The sequence below is a fragment of the Dipodomys merriami genome, unplaced genomic scaffold, assembly GCF_024711535.1.
Source record: "Dipodomys merriami isolate MVZ:Mamm:240054 unplaced genomic scaffold, mDipMer1.0.p SCAF_151, whole genome shotgun sequence".
Lineage (NCBI taxonomy): Eukaryota > Metazoa > Chordata > Mammalia > Rodentia > Heteromyidae > Dipodomys > Dipodomys merriami.
Genome location: NW_027202838.1, coordinates 2,802,696 through 2,828,647, shown reverse-complemented (window position 1 = coordinate 2,828,647; position 25,952 = coordinate 2,802,696). Strand labels below are relative to the sequence as shown.

The 25,952-nt window shown below is 37.6% G+C and overlaps 1 protein-coding gene across 9 annotated transcripts in view; it reads left to right on the top strand.

Annotated features, from left to right (window-relative positions):
* The window catches only part of LOC138827198 (rap guanine nucleotide exchange factor 6), a 149,751-nt gene that overhangs the window by 45,128 nt on the left and 78,671 nt on the right, over positions 1–25,952 (top strand). The window contains exon 1 of one of the 9 annotated variants that reach the window (XM_070022702.1): positions 15,890–15,964. The exons of the other annotated variants lie outside the window; for them this stretch is intronic. Coding sequence (XP_069878803.1) covers positions 15,911–15,964 — 54 coding nt within the window. The 5' untranslated portion in view covers positions 15,890–15,910. Of the gene's footprint in view, positions 1–15,889; positions 15,965–25,952 lie in introns of those variants that run through there. 9 annotated transcript variants of the gene reach the window in all.

Genomic DNA, 25,952 nt, shown 5'->3' with positions numbered 1-25,952 from the left:
TTCTCCACAGATAAACGTTTGGTGTAGGTAAATGTACTAAGTACTTCTATGTGACTGGCTTATTTAGAGTTAAATCCTCTTATCAAAGAGGTGTTTTTGTTTTCAGCCTTTGTTTAAGTAATATAACAAAAAGTATTTACCTAGTACTTACTAGTGTGAGAACTCAGGTAATAGACTCCTGGGGAGTTCCTGGTATACTATAAGGAATATAAACAAATAAAAACATGGAAGCTCTTCCCTGCAGTTGTAGAACAGATGCATATTTCTCCACTAACATATATTATGTAAGTGCTGAATGTGTGCTTTCACATACAAACAAAATACCTTTTTAGTACTTTGGGGTCAGCCTTACACTCACACTTCCTCAACTTTCTTCTTCCATAGGTGCTCTACACTTGAGCTATACCCTCAACCCTGCTTTCGCTGTTTTTTGTTTGTTTTTGGTTGTTGTTTTGAGACAGTCATATGGACTTTTCTGCCCTGGCTGGCTTTGCAAATTTGTCTGATTTCATTCTCCTGAGTAGCTAGGATTTTTTAAAAGCACGGGCTACCAGAAACTGGATGAAATAATAGCTTTTTGTAACACTATTTCTTTTAGAAATCTTTACCCTTGTAGCTGTACACAGGCTCTTGTTTTAGACTGATAAGTAGATAATTAAGAAGGAACATAATCTAAGAATATGTGTATGTTTGTGTGCGTGTGTTCATGTTGTGTTGAAAAATCGAACACAGGCCTTCCTATATACTAGTCAAGTGTTCGGTTACTGTGTTACCTCTCTATCTCCAGGGAAGAGTTTCCCTCAAAAACAGCAATTGTCAGAGATTCATTCCCAAAGTATAAGCAGTTACTGTAGTTTTTTTCTCTTTTGTTTGTCTGTGTTTAAATTATAAGATGAAGGCTGGGCACCAGTGGCTCATGCCTGTAATCCTAGCTACTCAACAGGCTGAGATATGAGGATCGCGGTTCAAAGCCAGCCCTGAGCAGGAAAGTCTGTGAGACTCTTATCTCCAATAAACCACTGAAAATAGGAAGTGGCGCTATGGCTCAAGTGGTAGAGCACTTGCCTTGAGCTGAAGAGCTGAGGGACAGCACCCAAGCCCAGAGTTCAAGCCTCAGGACCAACAAAAAATAAAATTATAAGATGAAGGATAAGTGGGAGTATTGACTTCAGGAAAAGTCACAAGAACATGTTTAGTTCTTTTGGTTGTCAGAAACAGGAATGTATTCCTTCTGTGTTAGGATTAAAGAAGAATAAAATTTATTTGTACAGGAATAAGAATTATTTAAGGCAACTTCTAAAGTTTTTTTTTCACATTTGCCTAGTTTCATTGATTGGATACATCCTATTTCTGTCAATAAATAATACTAATCCCACAATTTTTCCCACATTCAGAGCCACAGTAGCTTCAATTTCTGTTTTCATTATTATTGACGTGTCACTATTTAAACTAACTTGTTTTGTTGTATTACATAAGTAATATGTATCTATAATTAATAAATAGGATTCTATGTTCTGTATTGATGCTTGCATAAAGTATGCACTAATCAAATCCAACTTATTTTGTCTCTCCTTCCCTAAGTGCCCTTCAACTTCCCAACCCTTGGTAATCAGGAGTTATTAACTCTTAGTATTTTATGTTCGGACCAACTGTTATTTTAGTTTCCACATATTAAAGCAAGTATTTGGTACTTGTCTTTCTTTTTTTTTTTTTTTTTCTTAATTTAATTTTATTCTATTTGTGAACATACTGTACAGAGGAGTTACAATTACATGGGCAGGATAATGCGTACATTTCTTACCAAGCATTGCAGCCTCCTCCTTTGTTTACCCTTCACATCCCTTCCCAGCCTCCCCCCTCCCCCCCTGGTACTTGTCTTTCTGTGTTCAACTTTCCTTACTATAATTAAGTTTCTCTGTTTTGCTACAATGAATAGGACTTATTCTTTATGACTAAATAATACTCTATTTTCTTTATTCATCCACTGATGAGTACGTAGGTCAATTCTGTATCTTAACTGTTGTGAATAATGCCACAATAAACATGGCCATTCAGTATTTATTCTGTATGCTGGTTTCTTTGGGGGTGTTTACCAAGGAATGGTATAGCTCATTACCCAGGCTGGCCTCAGACTTCCTGTCCTCTTGCCCGTGTGGTATATATGCGAGTGTGCCACAGTATCAACTATTTTTATTTTTTATGAATCTCTATACTATCTTGCATAATGACTCTACTGATTTACATGCTGGCCCATGGTATATGAGAGTTGTCTTCTTGATAGTAGCCATCCTAAGAAGAATGAGATTATTTCTGAGGATTTTGATGTTCATATGTTAGCCATTTTTATTTTCTGAGAAATGTTCAGATGATTTACCCATTTTAAATTGCTTGTATTTTTGGTTTTTGAGTTCCTTATGTGTTGTAGATATTATTAGACCTGTCAGATGAGTAGTTGTCCATTTATTTCTCCCCTTCACCCTGTTGATTGTTTCTTTATTGTGTAGAAACTTAGTTTTTTATAATGCTACTCATCTGCTTTTGCTGCTTATGCTTTTAGGATTGTATCTAAGCGCTGGTTATTGATGTCATCTTTCCCTTGTGATTTCTTCTGTTAGTTTTCAGAGTTTCAGATTGCATTTTAAGTCTCTGATCGATTTTGAGTTGATTTTTGTATAGAATGAGAAATAGAGGTCATTTCAGAAATTGGATATCAGTTTTTCTGGCACTATTTATTGAAGGGCTGTCCTTCCTACAATGTTTTTTGCACATGCATTGAGAATCTGTTGGCTATAGATGTGTAGGTTTATTTCTGAGATCTTTGTTCTCTTCTGTTGGTTTTTATGTCTGTTTTCTTTCTTTTTGTTGTGGGGTTTGAATTCAGGGCCTGGGCTCTGTCCCTGAGCCTCTTTGTGCTCAAGGCTAGCACTTTTACCACTTGAGCCACAGTGCCACTTCTGGTTTTTGAGTGGTTAACTGGAGATGAATCTCACTGGGACTTTTCTGCCTGGGCTGGTTGTGAACTGCAATCCTCAGATCTCAGCCTCCTGAGTAGCTAGTATTACATTCGTGAGCTACCCTGCTTCTAGTGTGTTTTTATGTTTGTTTCATCCTGTTTTGGTTACTCTGGCTATGTAGTATATCTAGAAACCAGGAACTACTATTCCTCCGCTTTGCTCATTTGATATAGGCTTCTATGGCTGTGGTTTTGTCGTAATTTCTATAAATTAAGATTTTTTTTTCTAATGTTGTAAAGAATATCATTGGTATTTATAGGTTACATCAATCCGTAAATTGCTTTGAATAGTATGGATGTTAATAATTTTAATTTCCCAATATGTGATTTTGTTTCTTTAGTTGCTTTAATTTTCATCTTGCAATTGTGTGGGTGTGGGTATGCCCATGCACCAGTACTGGGGCTTGACCTTGGGGCCTGTGCATTTTCCCTTACCTTTTTCAAGGCTGGCAGCACTGTACCACATGAGCCATATCTTCATTTCTGGCTTTCTGGTGTTTATTTGGAGATAAGAGTCTCATGAACTTGGTGCTGGGGCTGACTTTGAATTACAAGCCTAACATCTCAGCCACTTGAGTATCTATGATTACACCTGTGAGACACTGGTACCCACCTGCTTTGCAATTTTCATTGCAGAAGTACGTTCTTTTCTTGATTAAATTTGTTCATCGGCATTTAATTATTTTGTAGCTATTATGAGTGAGATTGCTTTTATGATTGTGTGTGTGTTTGTGTGCGTGCGTGTGTGCGTGCGTGCACATATGTGGATGTACTGGTCCTGGAGCTTGAACTCAGGGCCTGGCACTGTCTTGAGCTTGTTTTTGCTCGAAGCTAGTGCTTTGCCACTTGAGCCACAGCTCCACTTTTGGCCTTTTTAAGACAATTAATTACTGATAGTGCTGAGGGGTTTTTTTGTTTGTTTTTTGTCGTTCATGAGGCTTGAACTTTGGGCCTGGGCGCTGTCCCTCAGCTCTTCAGCTCAAGGAGAGCACTACCACTTGAGCCACAGCGCCACTTCCGGTTTTCTGGTGGTTAATTGGAAATAAGAGTTCAGGGCCTGGCACTGTCTTGAGCTTGTTTTTGCTCGAAGCTAGTGCTTTGCCACTTGAGCCACAGCTCCACTTTTGGCCTTTTTAAGACAATTAATTACTGATAGTGCTGAGGGGTTTTTTTGTTTGTTTTTTGTCGTTCATGAGGCTTGAACTTTGGGCCTGGGCGCTGTCCCTCAGCTCTTCAGCTCAAGGAGAGCACTACCACTTGAGCCACAGCGCCACTTCCGGTTTTCTGGTGGTTAATTGGAAATAAGAGTTTCTCAGCCTTTCCTGCCCAGGCTGGCTTTTGAACCGCAATCCTCAGACCTGAACCTCCTGAGTAGCTAGGATTACAGGCGTGAGCCACCGTCACCCGTTTGTAGTGCTGAGTTTTTCGAGAGAGAGAGAGAGAGAGAGAGAGAGAGAGAGAGAGAGAGAGAGAGAGAGAGAGAGAGAGAGAGAGAGAGAGAGAGAGAGAGAGAGAGAGAGAGAGAGAGAGAGAGAGAGAGAGAGAGAGAGAGAGAGAGAGAGAGAGAGAGAGAGAGTGTGTGTGTGTGTGTGTGTGTGTGTGTGTGTGTGTGTGTGTGTGTGTGTGTGTGTGTGTGTGTGTGTGTGTGTGTGTGTGTGTGTGTGTGTGTGTGTGTGTGTGTGTGTGTGTGTGTGTGTGTGTGTGTGTGTGTGTGTGTGTGTGTGTGTGTGTGTGTGTGTGTTCCTCAGACCTGAACCTCCTGAGTAGCTAGGATTACAGGCGTGAGCCACCGTCACCCGTTTGTAGTGCTGAGTTTTTCATGTTGGTGTGTGTGTGTGTGTCCTGTAACTTTTCTAAATTTATCAGTTCTCTAGTCTTTGATAGCATATCAAGGATTTTTGTGGGTTTTTTTTGGTCCGGTCGTGGGGCCTGAACTCTGGGCCTGAGCGCTGTCCCTCAGCTCTTCAGCTCAAGGCTAGTGCCCTACCACTTGAGCCACAGTGCCACTTCTGGCTTTTTTCTTTTTGCTTATGTGGTGCTGAGGAATAGAACCCAGAGCCTCAGGCATGCAAGGCAAGCACTCTACCACTGAGCCAACTTCCCAGCAGGATTTTTTTTTAATGTAGAGTCATCATTTGCAAACAGGGATAATAACTTTCTGTGTGTATGGCTTATTTCTTGCCTATAATTGCTTTGATTAAAACTTTCAGAACTGCTAGGCACTGGTGGCTCATGCCTGTAATCCTACCTACTCAAGAGGCTGAGATCAGAGGATTGTGGTTTGAAGCCAGCCCAGGCAGGAAAGTCCTTGAGACTCTTATCTCCAATTAATCACCAAAACAAAAGTGCACCAAAACAAAAGTGCTAGAAGCAGCGTTGTGGCTCTAGTGGTCCAGCAAGCGCTACCCTTGAGCAAAAGGAGCTCAGGGACAGTGCCCAGGCCAGAGTTCAAGCACTAGGGCTGGCCAAAAAAAAACCATTTCAGAACTATATTAAATTAGGATGACAGTGAATGTCATTTTTGCCTTATTTCAAAACTTAGAGGAGGAATACTTTCAGCATTTCCTCATTCAGTGTGTTATTGGCTGTGTATTTGTCATATATCAACTTCCTTAAAGTGGGGTCATTCTTAATTTGTTCAGAGTTATAATGAAGGGATGATGAGTTTTACCAAATGAGAAAAACATAATTTTTATCTTGTTTTGTTGGTAAGATGTGTTTATTCATACATTTGCTTTTTTTTTTTATTTTTTAAGGCAGTGACTGACTTTGTAGCATAGGCTTGCTTTGAATTCATAATTCTTATGCCTCAACCTCCCAAGCTGGGATTACAGCCATGCACTACCATACATGGCTTTATTAAAAGTTTATTAACTTGTATATGTTGAACTGTTCACCACTAGAACCAAATCCAATGTGGTCATGGTGAGTTCTCTTTTTAATTGCTTTTGGATATTTATTGACAGTGTTCATGATATTTATCAGGTGTATTTGACTGTACTTTCCTTTTTGTTTTTCTTCCGTGTCCTTACTGGTTTTAATGGTTTTAATCATAAAATGATTTCAAGAGCTCTCTCTCCCTTTCAGTTCTCTGATAGAAGTTTGAAAAGAATTGTTAGCACTAAATAAAAAAATGGAAAAATGAAAGACTGGGAAGTGGATCAGAAGCCATTGAAGGTGGTAGGTGTCACTGGGAGTAGGAGGGCTAAGTAATGGGATGAAAGGATGAATACAGTGGAAGTGGTTTACTCATATGAACTAGAACAGTGAAATCTGTTGGGAAGGAAAGAAATGGGATGGGAAAGAGCCATAGGTAAGTGTTTGACGCATTGTATATATGTGTGGGAAGATTACAGTGAAACTCCCCTAATATAGGCTAATAAACTTAAGATTGAAAGAATTGATGTATTTTTTTTTTTTAAGGTTTGATAAATTTCAGCACTAAAACCATCTATTCCTGGGCTTTTCTTTTTCCTTTTTCTTTTTTGCCAGTCCTGGGGCTTGAACTTAGGGCCTGGGCACTGTCCCTGAGCTCCTTTTGCTCAAGGTGAGCACTCTACCACTTTGAGCTATAGTTCCACTACCAGCCTTTTCTGTGTATGTGGTACTGAGGAATCGAACCCAGGACTTCATGCATGGTAGGCAAGCACTCTACCACTAAGCCACATTCCCGGCCCTGGGCTTTTCTATATTGGGAGTTTGTTGTTGTTTTGCTTTTTTGTTTCTATTTGTGTTTTCAGCCTCATTATTTGATCTTATTTTATTTAGGATTTTTTTTTCTGTTGTCAGGGTTTACTTTCTGTAGATTGTTTGTGTCCAAAAACTTACCCACTTTTTATAGATTTTCCAAATTATTGACTTTGCATAATGTCTAATGATCTTTAGTATTTCCTTCTTACTCTTTCCTCACTTTAAACTCAAGCCTTTATGCTTCCCACTTGTAGTGTGCTGGAGCCCTTTTTGCTTTAGTTATTTTTCATGTAAGATCTGCTAACTTTTGTTCATCTTGGCTTCAAACCACAATCTTCTTTTGTCTCTCAACTAGGTTGGATTACAGGTATGAGTCACTATACTCAACCATTTTGTATTTCTGTGATGGCAGTTGTAATGTCTCCTTTTTCATCTTTGATTTTATTTATTTGTCTCTAAACATTTTCCTTGGTCTGGGTGTGTGTGGCTTATGCCTGTAATCCTAGCCACTCAGGAAGCTAAGATCTGAGGAGAAAGCCAGAAGAAAAGTTCATGAGATGCTAATCTCCAATTAGAACACCAAAAGACTAGAAGTAGAGGTGTGGCTCAAGTGATAGATTGCTAACCTACCAACAAAAATACAAAGGGAATATTTCAACTTGTTTACAGTTTTTATTTGCATGGAATATGTTTTTCATCCTTTAGTATTGCTTCTGTCTTTACTGAAGAAGTAGGCGGCATATTATTAGGTCTTATTTTTCTTACCCATTCATCCAGTCTGTATTTTTTTAATTGAATAATTTAATTTATTTATAGTTAAGGTAATTGTTGGTAAAGACTTACATAATTTTGTTAATTTTTTCTAATTGTTTTTATGTGAGGTATGGTCCTCAGAGTCTCAAATCCAGGACCCCTTGTATGTTAGGCAAAAGCTTTCCTGCTAAGCTACATCCCCAGGCCTTGTAATTGTTTTGACTATCCTTTGTCCACATTTTTTTTTTCTGTTGTTTATCTTTGGGTTTGTTGGTCTGCTATATTGACAAGGTTTGGTTCTTTTTGTATTTCTCTTCCTGTATCAGTTCTGACTTGGTTTGATAACCTAATGTGTCTTCATTATGGCGATGTCTTTCCCTAGAAGTCCTAAGTGTCTCCTGTAAGGCTAGTCCCATAGTGAATTCCCTCAGGTTTTGTCTTAGACAATCCTTTCTCCTTTTCTGAAGAATAAGTGTTCTGGGTAGAGCATTCTTGGATAGCAGTTATTTTCTTTTATTAAATAAGTGATATCCTGGCCTGTGAGAGATTCCTGCTGTTAGTCTGAAGTGATAACCTTTGGTTTTGGTTTGTTTGTTTGTTTGTTTTGTCAGTATTGGGGCTTGAACTCTGGGCCTGGGCACTGTCCCTCAGCTCTTCCTCTCAAGGTTAGCACTATACCACTTGAGCCACAGCACCACTTCCAGCCTTTTCTGCTTATGTGGTGCTGAAGAATCAAACCCAGGGCCTTATACATGCAAGGCAAGCACTCTACCACTGAGCCACCTTCCCAGCCCCCATGAAGTGATAATCTCATAAGTACCGTGTACTAACCGATTGCGCTACTGGAGCTCTTGAAGTGATAATCTTGAACAGTGACTTGGCACTATTTCTTGTTTACTTCTAATAGCTTGACTATAATAGGCCACTGCAAAGATCTTTTCTGGTCATATCTGTTTGGAGTCCTATAGGCCACCTGTGTCTAGATGTCCATCTTATTTTTTTAATGTAAATATGTAATTGAATATTTTTAAAATATTTTGTTTAACAAAATCATCCTTTTTGTTTGTGTTTTGTTTTATTAGACAGGGCCTATGTTGCCCAGGCTGGGCTCAAACTACTGAGCTGGGCTCATGTGGCCATCCTCCTTTACACACACACTCACACACACACGCACGCACGCACACGTAGCACAAGCATACGCCACTATGACTAGTCCACAGCATATGTGTGCATAATGCTCCCCTGTAAATACCATTATTATATTCAGTTCCCTATAGTTGGTCATTAAAGTTGTTTCTTCTATACATGCTTCTATATCTTAATTGCTTTAGAAAAAAATTACAAGTAGAATTGCTAAATTATATACTGTTTAGTCAGGCACTGGTGGTTCATGCCTGTAATCCTAGCTATGTAGGAGGCTGAGATCTGAGAATCAGGGTTCAAAGCCATCCCAGACAAGAAAGTCCAATTAACCAAAGGAAAACTGGAAGTGGCGCGGTAGCTTAAAGTAGTAGCATGCTAGCCTCGAACAAAAGAGCCCAGGGTCATTGCCCAGGCACTGACTTCAAGTGCCATGACCAGCAAAAAAAAAGTGTTACTATTTGGTTCTCTTTGAGAGAGTTGAATTTTGTTCTTCATCTTTTCTCTATATATCTATGTCTGTGCTCATGAATCATTGTGTTCTAATCAACTGTGAATGAAGATTGTCTTTGGATACAAATGGCTGGCACTCTGCTTGAGATTTTATTTGGTGTTACAACTCTAAGTAAAATGACATTTTTGCATACATAGGTTTGTTTGGTAGTGTTCAGTAGTTGTCTTTACTATTGAGTATTGTCAAGGGTCTGACAAATGATGGGAAGAGTAGAATTAAGTTGTTTCACTTCAGATAAAACTGAATACCAGTGATGATTCTGGGTCAGAAAAGGGTTTTTGACCATGGTACTTTCATTTGCTATTTCTTAAATTTGCAGAATTTGTTTTTATGTATTGGTTTTGTTTTGGCTTTATAAAATTAATTTGTTTCTGCCAATTTAGAAAATACAGTATTCAGTTTTCAATTATACTTTTTTTTTTTTTTTTTTTTTTTTAATTTTTGTGTCCTGGGGTTTGAATTCAGGGCCTGTTTGCTCACTTGAGTCATGGTTCTAGTTCCAGCTTTTTGGTGGTTAATTGGAGATGAGTCTCATGGACTTTTCCTGCCCAGGCTGGCTTTGAACCACAATTTTCAGATCTCAGCCTCTTGAATAGCTAGGATTACACGTGTAAACCACAATTTTCAGATCTCAGCCTCTTGAGTAGCTAGGATTATAGGTGTGAGCCACTGGCTTAAGAATTGTATTTTCTTAGAACCTGTGGGGCACAAAACCCACTGAGCGATACTGCTACCCTTCTTTTCTGTGGTTATTTTTAGGATAGGGTCTTGGTTCCCACCTGGAAGTGGAACTGAGCCACATTCTGCCTACTTTAGGCTTCCCATAATTGCTGGAATCGTAGACACATAGCACACCCAATTTCCCTCCTTGGAATTGGAGTCTTAAACTTTTTATACGATTCTTCTAATATCAGCCATCCCTGTAGCCTGCGGTGACAATTGCACATCAGTGAGAGCCCTGCTATGGGTTGAAGTGTGGGATGGCAGGGGTGTGCTACTGCAAAAGGAGTCTTACAAACTTTGCTTAGCAAGCGGGCCTTAAGCTGTAATCCTCTCCTTCTCTACCTCCCATGTAGTAATTGCTAAAGAAAGTATTGCTAAAAGAGCACTTTGCATGGTTGTTCAAATGGGCTCAGTTACTAATGTATAGTATAATCTGAGTGCTGATGGTTTACTGCCCTTTAGTTTGACTTACTCTGTTTAATTAACTGAACTATTTTGTATTTGGCTCTGAAAGTACTAGAAAATGTATTTAAAATTAAAGAAGAGAAAGCTAGACATGATGGCTCACACTTGTAATCGAAGCTCTACAGAAGACAGATCTGTAGGATTGAAGTTTAAGGCCAACACCACAAAGAGTTAAAAAGACTCCATCTGAACTAACAAAAAATAGCCCTGTGATTGGCACAGGCCTATCATCCCAGCTATAAGGAAACTGTAAATAGGAGGATTGTGATCTAGGCCAATGGAGTGGGGGTGGGGAGGGGATAGACGAACCCTATTCAAAAATCAAAGATAGCAAGGACAGGGATATGCCTAAAGTGGTAAAAGTGCCTGCCTGAAAAGTGCAAAGCCCTTGGATTGCCAGAAAAGAGAAATAATGAAAAGGTAATCTCTGCTGTAGTCCCAGGAATTTATAGAAATGATAATATTATTGATAGCTTAATTTTAAAGTGAGATTTTATTTTATTGTCATGATTAGATATGACCTTTTAAATTGTTGTTGAAGAAAATTAGTAGATTTTTTTTTAAAACAATAAGGTATGTAATATACTTGGCTGGCTCCTAAGTATGCAAAGTATATCCCTGTCTGTGTGTATAAAGAGCCTGGATAGAACCATCCAGAGTAGGGGAAAGTGTAAGCATGGTGGTGCTTTTTATTGTTCCTTCAGATTCACTGGTTCTAATTATAGAAGCTTACATCACCCTCGTTGATAACAGCTTCTCTCTCCCTCTTTGCTTTTTCTTCCTGGATAACTCCCTAAGGATGGATCATATTTCATAGTGCATATGTCTGGCTGGTGGCTTTGACAGTTTTTTTCTGACAGCATATGGGTGATTGGTTAGTGGACATACATGAGAGTATGCTGAAGCCCAGTGTTTCTTACAAAAAAAGGGTGTGGAGGGTTGGTACCCTGGTTTTCCTTCCTTCAGAAAGACTGAGGATGGATAAGATAGGCACTTTAAACACGAATTCCTCAGGGGCACCTGTGATTAGAGTTAACCATGTCTGATAACGGGAGTCACTTCAGATGTTCACATTAAGCATGGGGGAAAGAGGTTAGAAAGGCTTGCTGTTTTCCTTTACAAGGGTTTGTGTGTTACCTCTGGCCATTGCAATTTACTTTATTTCATTTATTTTTCAAAAGTATTACACATTTTATTATGTATTCGGCAGTTTATATTTCAAAGACCAAGTCTAACTAATAAACAGAAATGAGTTTTTATTTTGTTCTTTTCCTTCTTTTCAGTTTGGCTTGTCTAAATTGTAATTATAATGCTTCACTGTGTATATGGAATAAATTGTGTGATTATGTCTGACATTAGTGTAAAGCTGGCTTTGTTATTGTTGGGATTTTTTTTATTTGGCATAGTAGATATATCTTAAGGTAATTATTCCTTTATCTGTGGTAAGCTTTTCTTTTTAGTGTTATTAGTATTTGAAATAAAAGATTGATTTATATTCAGTTTAGTAATTGTCAGGACTGTACCTTTGTTTTGCTGTATGGTATCATTTCAAATATTCCAGTCTGTATTGTTTGAAAATAATTTATACAGTTAACATAAATTTTGCTAACATTTACATCTTTAGAACAGTATTTTGTAGTGGTTTGAAACTTGGCAAAATCCACATACTGCTTTATGTTGCTCTAGTCCAAAGACTCTTTTAAAGCCAAGGATTTCATCAAGATAGTATGAAATGTCATACGTAGGGAAAACGTATCCTAAACTGGCATCCTGTGGTGATTCTAGGTGGTGTATAGAGCACATCATTTTTTGCTGCATTTGTTTGTTTGAATTGGTAGCATAATGAGATGAAATGATAAAATTCTGATTGTGGATGCAAGTGAAATAGTTTATATACTTAGTCAAATATTTTTAATAATTTGATAAATTACCATTTTCATCAGTAGTATTTATTTCTTCAGTATTTGAAAAGTTAAGTCACCATTTCTGTGAAGAAGCAGTATAGTATGTGTAATCTCTTCAGAATGCTGATGAATTCATAGGCTGAATATAAGATTTGGCCTGCTTGTTACTTTTGATGGTATTGTTGCATAGGGAGATTTTGCATGATAGATTCCCCATACCATTTTCTAGAATTGCAAACACTATGAGATGATTGGCAGAACAAGGAAAGGGATGATGTCATGTTAGTTTACAAGCCAAACTGAAGGAAGAGACTGGTTCTTTTACTGAACTGGTGTAGAGTACTGGGGGTCTAACATATGGCAATAGCGGATTGCATTTCACTCATCCAGTAAGTGAAATGCAATTTTTTTTTTTAAGCAGCTAAGCGACGACTGTCTCCCTTGCTCAACTTGAGGTTCCTCTTTGTGTGGTATCAGTATGGTTTATATATAGAAAGGGAAAAGGTACCCATTCAAATTTTGCCTTTTAATTTGTCTGTACTTCATCCTCCTAATACTATAAATGAATATAACTTTGTCTGGCATTGGAACTGTAATATTCTTAATTCTTATTGCCAATTTTCATGTACAAAATGCTTGTCTTTTGGAGATTTATATTTAGCACAAAAAAACCTGTCTTCATCCGTGTACTAAATGCATGTTTTACGTTTAGAAATCTATTCACACTATTTGTATCAATAGTCAGATGAAGATTTCTGTGTATATGTAAATTTTGTCTTTTGAAGTTTCTTTGCAAAGAAACGTAAACCTTATGTTTTTGAAAGCCTAAATTTTTTTTTCCTCTTCAAATCTTTATTTTTTTTTAAATTTTATTTTATTTTATTTGAGAACATACTGTACAGAGGGGCTACAATTACATGGGCAGGATAATGCATACATTTCTTACCAAGCATTGCAGCCTCCTCCTTTGTTTACCCTTTACCTCCCTTCCCTGCCTCCCCCCTCCCCCCACCCAATTATACCCCCCTCCCCCCACCCAATTATACCCCCCTCCCCCCCCCCACACCGACATTGTAAAGCTGGTTTTGACATGACATTTTGTACTTCTCATTGTTGCAACAGGTCCACCTGAATCCTTAAACGACTTGTTTGTCCCCATCTCCTCCACATGTTATACTGACATCAAATATAGTGAAAGCGGGGGTTACACTTAAACCCCAAACTAGAATATATGCTTTATTTTTCTGGCTGGGATTGATTCTTCCTCAGAGCACACTGTTGGGTTTTTTGTTTTTGATTTTGGGTCCGGTTGTGGGGCCTGAACTCTGGGCCTGGGCACTGTCCCTCAGCTCTTCAGCTCAAGGCTAGCGCTGGAGTCACAGTGCCACTTCCAGCTTTTTTCTTTTTGCTTATGTGGTGCTGAGGAATCGAACCCAGGGCCTCAGGCATGCAAGGCAAGCGCTCTACCACTGAGCCACCTTCCCAGCCCCTGAAAGCCTAAATTTATAGTCAGATATTTTGAAAGTGTGACTCATCATTCTTTAGAATATAGTTTTACTTCATTCAAGTCTAGTTTTATAAGTACCAGCGTAATTCAGATCGACATTACAGTATTGTTCACAAAGTAGCTCGGACTTTGCCCAAGGGTATTGATGAACTCACTTTTCTGTATGTATGCCTAATGATGGGATATTTCCCTCCTGTAAGTGGAGTCCTTTGTTATAACGCCTGTCTCTTAGGTTAAATAATCTGATAATTTTTATGTTGAAGCTTTCCCCCCCAAAAACAAAAGTATTAGATGAATAGGAAAAATAGGTATTTGATTTTTTTTCACTGATTATTAGTCTCATAATTTTGTTGTGTGGGTGTGTGTGACTATTTTACCATTGGAAACTGTTCAACCATTGGGAGGCACTGTTATAAGTGTAAGTGTGTAGGTGGGAGTAGCTGCATCTTGTAGCAGAAACATAATAAGGGTGGATACTAGAAGTACTGTGATTATTCACAGGGGAAAGGCTGTGGCCAATTTATTTTTCCGTAATTTTTAAGGAAAAATTTGTCAGTTTTCTTTGCGTCCAAGCTCATGTTGGTGGTAGCAGGTTTAATCATTTTCTACTCCGATACCCTTTGAGGTTTTTCTGGCTTGTCTCTGTCTAGGAATTGAGCTACAGGAAAGTACCATATTGTGTAAATTATTCTTCCTCAAAGGAATTGATGGCACGCCACAACTGTTGTGCCTGTGGCTTCTTCAGCTTTCCCTTGAAAAATGAAATTATTATTTAAATTAACTATTTACATATACATCAGTACTTTTAAATGTTTTTGGCATTAATTTAGAGATGACATGAACTGTTCATTACTTGGTAAATAGATTTGTGTGCAGAAACCCCTGAATTAGTAATGCTGTACATACGTGAGAGCTAGACTGCCTTCGGTATTTTGGATTGCAGTAGTGTCTCACTAGAGCTATGTATTTTCTCTTGGGAGAACAATGCTGTGTTAAATTTGAACGTTAGGAAACATTGAACATACAGGATTAAATAAAAGTGGATTCTTTTTAAAACTGTGAAATAGAGTTCTTCAGCCAATTTTTTTCTTACTTGCAATGTGTCTCATAGAGTAGGGTGTGTTTTGTGTGTTCGTGTGTGCGCGCGTGCGTACACGCGCATGTGCATGCCTGTGTGTTTTCAGTAAATTGCTCTTTGGGCTACAGCTGCAGATACAGTAGCCAATTGATCTAATGCAGTTTCCGAAGGCTTTCTGTACAGGTGATGTCATCCTTTTAGCTCTATTCTCCTCCCACTCTCCTTCCTTCTTATTAGATATTTCATCTTACTGCAGAGCATAGAATCAATAGAGGAGCTTTTCCTTAGGGAGCTGCTGTGAAGCAGGCAAGGACAGTAGGAATTAAGACATTAACATATAATCTTGCTTTAGCAAAAGATGGGATGTTTTGTGCTGTATCATATATACATTTTTAATTAGGACAGCCAGATCAAGAGTGCTGGCTTACTGATGCATCAGAACAGAAGCGGTATTGCAGAGCTGTAAAGACTGCATGTGAAAAGAAAATAATTTGACTTTTGGAGATGCTTGGATATTTGACAGCACAGACCTGTTAGAGCGTATATTTTTAACTGCCAATTTGCTCAATGGTTGGCTTTTTTTTTTTTTTAAAGCCAGTGGTTAAAATTGTATAAAGAAGAAACTTTAATCTTCAGGTATAGTATTCTTTCTGGTTTGCCTCTGGTGCAGAAGAATCACTGCAGTGCTTGCTCTACAGAATGAAATAACCTGAAGATAAAACAAAGCTGTATTACAGACAAGAATCTGAGAACAGATTTGGTGCATGCCTTACTGTCTTTGACTGATACAGCACTAACTGTCTTGCTACAACTGTGCATGTCTATGCCAGGTGCCTGAGGAAGGACGTGTATACACGTCTGTGTGTTCTTAGTGAGAAATCTAAGCGTCTTTCTTTGCTTAGAAAGTGAACATTTTAATGAGAATTGTTTCAGTTATTTAGAACAATACTCTAACCTTCTGAAAGCTCCTGATTTCAAATTGTAAAAGGGTTTAGAGAAAGCTGCCTTTATATAACACAACAATGGTGTATGATTTGTAGAAGGAAACTTAATACAATTTTGTCAACATACTCATCAGTGTGGCTTTGATTTGAAAAAGAAACTACCCTTTCCAGCCTAGGAAATGGCTTTTCTTGTTCGCTGTTATGCCAATTGTCTTCAGCCGTGGGCCTCTAAAGTAAGTAATTACTATTTCTTATTTTCTTAGAGATTGATAATTCAGTTGTTAAATTTAAATTGTATTTTAAATTATAAATGAACTTTATTATGCTATTCTGTTTTGTAAACTTTAAAAATTAGAACTACAAAGCAGTCTGAAAAGCTGTCTCATTGACATTTTGTTTTGAATTCAAAACAGTCATTTTGACAATAGCCTTTATAGTCATTTTAAAATTTATCCTTTAATCTACAAACTTAAACTATAGTTCATATGAGGTGTACTCTCCTCAGACTGAATTGTCATCTGGTTATGGCCATTTCTGTACTAACCTGTGGTCATACTGGTAAATATTAGCATATACAACATTGTTTTACTATTATGGTGCTACCAAATAAATGAGGATTGAATTGTATTTAATGAAGACTGATGATACTTAATGAAATAGGAAGAAAATGCTAAACAAAATAATTATGCAAAAATAATATTCTGAAGTATTTTTTAAAGTAGCAATAGATCAACCACTTGTCATTTTAGATATATGAACTCAAAATAGCAAAATGGTAGAATGTTGAAAAACATACACTGTAATTCAATATTTGTATTGTTCATAGTAGCTACTAGTAACGTCTGTAATATGATGCCATTTGAGTTTTCTTTCCTGTCTTACATTAATTTCAAAATATAAAAAGAAGCATGAAATGAAGGGTTTTTGTTTTTATTTTTTTAACTAAATGTTTCAGAGAATACTTAAAATTGTAAGAATGATCATAGATCTCTTTCTGTATCTCTTGAATGAAGACAGGCACACAGATACTTCTTTGCAAGGTGTGGATCCGTGTCTTTGTTTAAAGGTTTCCCTGTGATGGTGACTAAGGGAGAAATACTATGACAGCATCATGGTGTACTGTCTTATTTGGCTTAGCTCATTACATATTTTTCCTAAAGACATTTCATGAAAGTACATTTAAAATGTGCTGTATAGCTGGCAAACAGCTGATTGTAACAGAGATGAAAGGGAACCTGGGTGTACTTATTTGTATGTCTATAGAGAGTGGCTCCTTTAATGCAAATGCCACCTGTGGGGCCAAGATGATGCTTGTGAGTGGCATTACTATGATTTAAAACTGAGTGAAAGAGAAATAGGTAAAACTTGAATGAACATTAAGAATGAGATACAGGGGTTGTATTATCAACAAAAATAGCCTTTGTAAGTGCTGATCTCCAACTTCTTGATTTAAGGTTTAACAAGTACAGGAGTCCTTGAAAATTTAAAAAACCATATTCTAAGATTTCATTAAATGTCAGCAAATACATGAGCATTTTATCATCAGTACTTTGCTGTGTATATTAAGTATTTATGAGAATAAATGTCTCTTTCCTGTCTCCTCTATCTTTCATGTTACTTTGAATCTTAACTCTTTGCTTAAACACATTAAACTTGTTACTAATTTTTCATACTTGCTACTTTTGGATTTCTAATACATTTTACTGTTTCTGTTTTCTTTTATGATTCATGTATTTTTCCATCCTATTACTTGTATTTCACTACTTCTGAGTTCATTTTCTTGCTAAAGTAAGTTGTTCTGTCAGCAAAGTTCTATGAGGAGATGGCTATTAAGTCCTTTTAGGTCCCAAAGTGCCTTGTTAATTCATCCTTAAAGTATTTGTTTAGTTTGATAGGAAGTGGAAGTCCAGGGGCTTTTTTCCTTTACCCTTTGAAAAAGTCTTTGTCTTCTGGCATCCAGTGTTGCTGATTATGCTTATTGTAGCTCTTGTTCCTTAAGTATTGTGTTTTTCTTCTTATTAGTGATTAGTTGTATCTTGGTTTTTTTTATCCTTGATGTCATGAAGTTTTGCTAATGATTGTGTAATGTTCTGTTTCTCCTTTTTGCTGTTTGGAGGACTCTCTCAAGCTGAAGGTTCTCATTTATCTTCAGTTGTGAGAAGTTCAGTGATTTTTGAAAATTGTACCTCCTCCTTTAATCTCTCTACATCTTTGAAGTCTGGATCTGCCAATAATATCCCTAAACATTTGTTTCCATTTGAACTTCTGGTTCACTAGTTCTTCATTTATAGCTAGTGGAAAAATCACCTTTAAATTTATAAATGTAACCATGTATTATTTATTATCATCTTAAATGATGCTTTTTTTCATTTGTTGATTACTTTTCATCTTATGGGTGCTATTTTCTGTTTGCTGTGTTTCTCTAAGAGAGTTGACTTTCTGTTTTTTTTTGTTTTTTTTTTTTTTAGTTAAGAGCTTGCTTTCCTGGTCTGGTTGGGTCGTTTGATCGATGTGACTTTACTGGGTAGAAGCGGCATTACTGCTCTGCTTTCTACTTTATTTTAGATGCTCCTATAATCACTGGTTATTGGGAAGATTTGGGCACAGCTAAATCTCTCTTGTTGGCTCTTGTTGGCCCTTAACTTCCTTTACTTGTGAGCAGTGTTTGGCACAGCTTGCTGATTGCTCTCCCTTCCTTAACAGACTCGTCTTCAGACTAAAAGTCAGAGTCAGCTTCATGACTTAGTGTACTCCCTCTTCCTTTATCTTGTACTGTACTCCCTCTTCAAGTCACTGAGTTCCTTATTTGTGCTCAAATCTGACAAGCACTTTTATACTGATTGCTGCTTTTGTCAGCAAGTCTGTCTGCTTTTACTATTTTAAGGGAAGGTATGGAATTTGAACTCAGGGCCTACTTAAGGAACTCTATCACTGAGCCATACCTGCGACCCCTCTTTTGCACTGGTTGTTTTTTGTTTTTTTTTTTGAGATAGGGATCTCACTTTTGTCCCAGCACTGGACTGGACTGTTCTATACTTTCTACCACAGCTGAGATGATAGGTATGCATTCCCACACTTAACCTTCTGTTGAGATGGATTCTCATGGCCGTTGATGCTTCAGCTGGCCTTGATCCTCTAGTCTTTAGCCTCCCAAGTAGCTAGGACTACAGATGTGTGCCTCTGGTACCTGACTGCCTACACTTTTAATAAACATGATCTACAAATATTGTTATAAAGCTTCTCTGTGGTTTCAAAAACATTAAAATGTGCTTGTTAGCCCAAGCAAAAAAAAAAAAAAATAGTGAAAACTTGTCTCTGAAAAACAGAAAGAAAACCAAGCCATGGTTTTGCATACCTATAATCTCAGCTACTCAGGAAGGGAAAGTAGGAAGATTTGAATCAAGGCCATCCCAACCCCAGCCAAGTGTGAGACCCTATCTGAAAAATGAAACTGCAAAAGCAGGTCTGGGAACATGTCCCAATGGGTGGAGAGGCCCTGAGTTCACTCTCCAGTATTGCCAAAAAAAATAAGAACAAACATGTCTTAGACTTAAGAACTCTAAGACATGCTAATAATTGTGCATTCCCCTCCCAACTTTCAGCTTTCAAAAAAATAATAAGGACTGCTTCATATTTCCCTGCAATTTCATATGCTTTAGACATCACGCTGTGAGCTCTTGATATGTGTATGTCCAACACGATAGGTATTGTCATGCCTACTTTTTTTGTTTTTTAATTAAGATTCTACAGAGCCGACTCAACTCTTGTTTTTTGTTTTTTCTTTTTTGGCTGGTCTTGGGGCTTGCACTTTGGGTCTGGACTCTGTCCCTGTACTACTTTTGCTTATGGCTAGTGCTCTACCACTTGAGCCACAGTGCCCACTTCTGGCTTTTTCTGAGTAGTTTATTGGGGATAAGAGTCTCACGGGCTTTCCTGCCTGGTCTGGCTTTGAACTGTGATCCTCAGATCTCAGCCTCCTGAGTAGCTAGGATTATAGGCATAAGCCTCTGGTGCCACACCCAGCTCCAAAGTCTATATTGGAATATATATATATAATTTCAGTCTCCTTCACTTACTCCAGCTCTGCCCTACCCTTCTTCCTCCCTCCTACTTATTGTCACCTGACAGTTTTCTGTGTATGTTACTGTCTAGTCTTAGAAGCTCCCTTATAATTATGACCTTTGCTTAAGCCTTAATTAATATTTCCTTTGCCTCATCTATGTGATTTTCTTCTGTTGCATCTTGTATGTTTCCAGAGTAATTTTGTGAAAGAGCAAATCTGTTCCAATCGTTTTCTTGCTTATAATTCTTCAGTAGTTCTCTTTTAGTACAGGAAATCCTAGCACTCAAGAATGCCACATCCGGACTGGTAAAGTAGTTCAGTGGTAAAGTGTAACTAGGTTTACTATTTTGAATGGTTCTATGTCTTTGTCTGTTTAGAATCTTTAGGCTTGCTAATCAGAACTCATCTTGAACATTATTGTTCCTGTTCTCTACCCAGATAAAAATAGGTCTTTCTAAATTATATTTGTTACTGTGATCATTTAAATGTATGTTTTAATTCCCACACACTAAGGCATTTATTCTTTTTTGCTATACCTTACTTTAGGCCTACACATAAATGATCATTGTCCCACAAATGAGAAATTGTACCACTGAGGATGCCAAAATTTATTTATAGATACAACAAATTAGTATATGGTAGAGCTTTTATGTCTTCGTAGAAGGAGTACACAGACTGGAGACTTTGTTATATAGCCAAGACTCATCTTCACTTTTTGGTTAACAACATGATTTCTGGATAGGCAAACTGCTTCTATAATTAAGTAACTCTTAAATTTTTTTTTTTTGTAAAAGTGATGTACAGAGGGGGTTACAGTTACATAAGTAATGAGTACATTTAAAAGTGTCATCTCTTCCCTTATTTTTTCCCAGTTTTTCCCTCCTGACCCCCCTCCTCCTCCACAAGTTGTATAGTTCATTTTCAACATAGTGTCTAGTGAGTAAAACTGCTGAGTTAGTTCACCCTTTGTCCCACCATTTTTGTGCTTCCCCTTCCCCTCCCCCAAACAGATAAACTTAACATACAAGACAAAAGGTACAGAAATAAACAGTGACAAAAGGGGAAAAACAGGAGAAAAAAATGTACAGAAAGTAAAAGTAAAAAAACCTCTTTTTCTATTTCTTGGAGTTCATTTTCATTTTGATAAGCATAATTTTATAAGATCATATACACATAGCGATTGAGCTCTTGTGATCCTCTCCTAAGATACCCTTCTTTGGTCTCATTGTGCAAATGTTTAGAGTCCTGTTTAATTTATCGTGTCCAAATGTAATTTCTTTATTTTACCGTCCATTGGGTTTACTTATAGATTTATATGCATGCTGACTGCTACAAATGAGGAAAGCCATGCATCCTATGTTTCTTTAGGTGTGGCTTACTTCACTTAATAATTTTTTTCCCAAGCCTTTCCATTTCCTTACCAATGGGGCAATACCATTCTTTCTGATGGAAGCATAGAATTCCATTGTGTTTGTATGCCACATTTCCTTTATCCACTTGTCCACTGTGGCTCAAAGGTCTCAATGTAAAACAAGAAACCTTTAAAATATTACAGGAAGGGATTGGGAAAATTAGGGTTCATTGGCATGGATCGAAACTTCCTAAGATTCAAAATCACAACAAATCAAAGAGTGGATAAATGAGATTGCACCAAACTGAAAAGTTTCTCCATGGCAAAGGGCATTGCTAGCAATAAAAAGCCCACAGAATGGGAGAAGATCTTTATTAGCTATGCATCAGACAAGGACCTCATATCTAAAATATACTTAGAGCTCAAAACTTAATCCTCCCCCAAAACCCAAATCCTCAAAAAACAACAACCCAATTAATAAATGGGATGACTGGGGCTGGGAAGGTGGCTCAATGGTAGAGTGCTTGCCTTGCATGCTCGAGGCCCTGGGTTCGATTCCTCAGCACCACATAAGCAAAAAGAAAAAAGCCAGAAGTGGCGCTGTGGCTCAAGTGGTAGAGCGCTAGCCTTGAGCTGAAGAGCTGAGGGACAGTGCCCAGGCCCAGAGTTCAGGCCCCACGACCGGACCCAAAAAAAATAAATAAATAAAAATAAATGGGATGATTTAAAAAGAGACTTCTCAGAACATGTAAGAATGACCAGTAGACACATGACCATAAAAGAAATGCAAATCAAAACAATATTGAGATTCCTGCCATTATCAAGAAAACTAACAATAACAGATGCTGGCAGGGATGTGACTGAAAGAAAAGCTACTACACCGTTGGTGGGAATGTAAACTTGTTCAGCAGTATAGAGGTTCCCCAAAAGGCTAAGCATAGAGCTTTCCTATGACCCAGCAGTCTCATTCCTGAGCATTCTATCCAGTTGACCACAAATCAGGCCACACACTAAAGCCACCAGCACAGCCATGTTCATTACAGAATTGTTTACTATAGCCAAGATATGGAATCAAGTAGCCATTCTTTAAAAATTAAGTTTTACTGTAGTTTGAAATTTAGTGATTTTTGGCAAATGATGTTGGAGAAATAGTTTCAAAAATTATTTTTGACTCATGGTACATATTATTTCATATTTTAGAGTGCCTTGAATGTTCTTAAACTATACATGCCTACATTCCTGCTGATACAGACATATTCAAGTAGAAGTATGTGCATACATGTACAGACTGTTTTTAAGTCAGAAGCATTCTTCATAGCCATAGTTTGACTTAGCAATAATTGCCTTGTGAGCATTTCTTGGTTGGACATAGGGGATTATCACAAAACATTTGCTATACTGGTAGCATACTAAGAATATTGGAGAAAAATAAATTTAGAGAATACTGTATGGAACAGATTTCTTTAATGTGAGACTTGTTGAACCTTCCATAAAAATGTATATATATATATATATATTTTTTTTTAATAAGGCACTGGTGGGAGGAGGGCATAACAAATAGCATTGCTTTCTAACTTATTCATGGAATCCTTATTTAAATTTTAATCATTTTTCAGTCATTTTTATCTCCTAGAATAGTGTTCTAAGGTAGGTACACGGTTTAGGAAATGTCACTCTGTGTGAAATACAGAATGTGCCTGAGTTGAAATTTCATCTGTTGAGATATCCATGGAAACTTGAGGAGCAATGACAATGTTCAGAAAGCAAACATTAATTCTATAAATATGTAATGAGCAGATATTGTATGCAAAGTAGGCAACAGTATCCCAAGCCTTTGGTAGTAAATGGGGGGGGGCAATATTAAAATATGTTCGTATATTTGGATATAACAGAGTTTGAATTTCATACTCAAAGGAGTGGAATGGAACACAAAAATACATACTTCCCCCTGCTAGCTGCTGGTGGTTCACACCTATAATTCTAGTTTCTCAGTAGGCTAAGGTCCAGGGATCTTGGTTTGAAGCCGGCCTAGGCAGAAAATCCTATAAGACCTTATTTCCAAAATAAAATAAAAATAAAGCAAAGATAAAAGAGGCAAAACAACAGTCCTAGAGGCATGGCTCAAGTAACAGAAAAAGCTGAGTGAGTGTGAAGCCCTGACTTCAAACCCTGGTACCATAAAGAACCAAGGGAGGAAGGTGGGATGGAAGAAAAAAAAACAATGAGGGAGAGACGCAAGGAGAAATGGATTGTTCCCCCCCTCCCCCACCTTCCCCCGGTGTATGTGTGTTAATGCTAGGGCTTGAACTCAGGTCCTCAAGCTTTTACTTTGGCTTTTCTGCTCAAAGCTAGTACTTTGCCACTTCAGCTACAATCTGCTGGTTAATTGGAGATAATAGATAATAGCCTTATGGACTCTTCTGCCTGGGCTGGCTTCAAACCATGCTCCTCAGATCTTAGCCTCCTGGGTACCTAGGATTATAGGTACTGGCACTTAGCTCCTGGGTTACACACTTAAAATAGAGGAGCCCATTATTACTGCAATAAAATCTGAGAAGTGCAGTTATACTTCCCAGAAAACTATAGTAGCCTATGGGAATGAAATGCAGAATGCCTTGCTTGAATTTGTAATCACATTCTAGCCTCTTTTCTGTGCATCTTTTTCCTTCTGTGTTTATCTACAGTCATCAGTAAATTGTATACTTCTATAGTGTTTGAATTCAAATCCTTCTTGCCCTTGCAGATAAACCTTGGTATTTCTGGATATCTAAACTGCAGCAGATTAAATCAGATAATCTATATAAAAGTCATGTAAAATATATTTGCTATCATTCACACATGTGCTATATATAAGGAACATCCCATGTTGACTGCAGTCACTATCATCATTCCCATCCCTTAGAGAGGCTGAGGGAAATCCAACTGAAATCTTTTATAAAGTTTCCCCATGATGTAGAAATCAGGTACTGCTTGCTTATAAATGTGTCTTCACTGTCCATGGAACACCTTGAAAGCTGGACCCATTCATTCAGTTTTCATCTTTATCACCACCTGTCTCTGCTTCCCAAGTAGCTGGGATTATAGACATGAGCCACTGCCTTAGGACCATTTCTATGTTTTTAAATAGTCTTTCTTCTCTTTGTATGATTATTCCGATTTCTTTTCTTTTTTAAGCCCAAGGGCTTGACCTTGGCCTGGGTGTTGTCTAGCACTCTACCACTTAAGCCACATCTCCACTTCTGGCTTTTTTGGTAGTTGAGTGGAGATAAAGAGTTTCACAGATCTTCCTGTCCAGGCTGGCTTTGACCCATGATCCTCAGATCAGCTTCTTGAGAAGCTAGGATTACAGGTGTGAGCCACCAGCGCCTGGCATCAGGCATCATTTTTCACTGCATCTCCTTTGTTCCTACCCCTTCTCTCAGGATTTATATTGGCTTCCAACAGTTGACTAGAAACACTTGTAATCCTGTGTAACCTTGGTGATTGTAAAAATCAGTATCAGTTTGCTTTTAGGTAACACTCAGAGTGTAATTCATTCTCCAGGGCCCCCTTCCACTGAAGCTTATCATTGAACATTTGTCCCTTCAACCAGTGGCTCTCAGTAGTGTTTTCTCTTTATCTTAATGTCGATTACCTAACCCAACATCAAAGGGGGAAATTCACTGTGTAATTTTTTAATACAATTTTATTGTTACTATTTAGGTGTTGTACAGAGGGGTTACCATTTTGTAAGTCAGATAAGAGAACATTTGTTTGTGGACAGTGCACTGTAATTTTTTATTATTTGTACAAAGAGGTTACAATTTCATAAGTATGAGTACAATGCTTCTTGATCAATGAGTCAGTGTTCTCCCTCATTTTCCCTACTTCCAGCCCTACCCTCAGATTATGTACTTCATTTTTTTTATGTAATGTACTTTGGCTCTAATGACTGTATTTGCTCACTCTTTCTCCCTCCATTCATGTGCTCCTCTTTGCCCTCCCCTCCAGAACATGTTTCATTCGGCTAAACAGTGCATACATTGTTTATTGGAGTTACACCTTTAGATTCCTCCCCTAAGTTTACCATACTTTAGAGAATTTGTGGGTATATGCATAGAGCTCTGCATATGTATCATGCATGTTTGCATTTTAGATCTATATTCCATATGTGAGAGTAAACATGCACTATGTAATTTATGTGTATTTTCTATAATTATATAACTTCTTGAGTTAGTAGAATTCAGCCTTGAATATTTTCTTTTAGAACATACTTGATTTATTCTGTTCAGTGACAAACAGTACTTTAAAAATTGAATGGGCGCCTCTTAATATCCAGAATAGAAAGTTGAAGAGAAATTATTCAGAAAAAAGCCATATCTCCTATGAAAATATTCATTACTGTGGACTGCAGTGGTTTCTTCAGTGGAAGAGGGGGTTCTTTTTTACAGTGGTTTCTTTACTTCTATAGCCCTATTTTATGGGATGGCTATTTTATGGTATGAAATATGTAATCTGCATTTGTGATATGAGTACAATCATTTTAAGGATGAAGAGGTGGAGTCCTTTCCTTGTATATGTTGTATCTCTCTACATATAGCACAGACATTCATTAAGTCATTTTGATCACTAATAAATTCCTCAGTTGCCGACTACAAAGTAAAATAAAAATGACTAAAAATTGTTGGAATCTTGAATGCAGTTACTTTTCCTGCCAGGTGTTGTGCTTTAATCCCAGGCATTGCTATTTTATCTGGTTTTAGCCATAATTGTCTATAATGGGGAGAGAAGAGAGGGAAGACAACAGGGAAAAGAAGAGAAAAGAGAT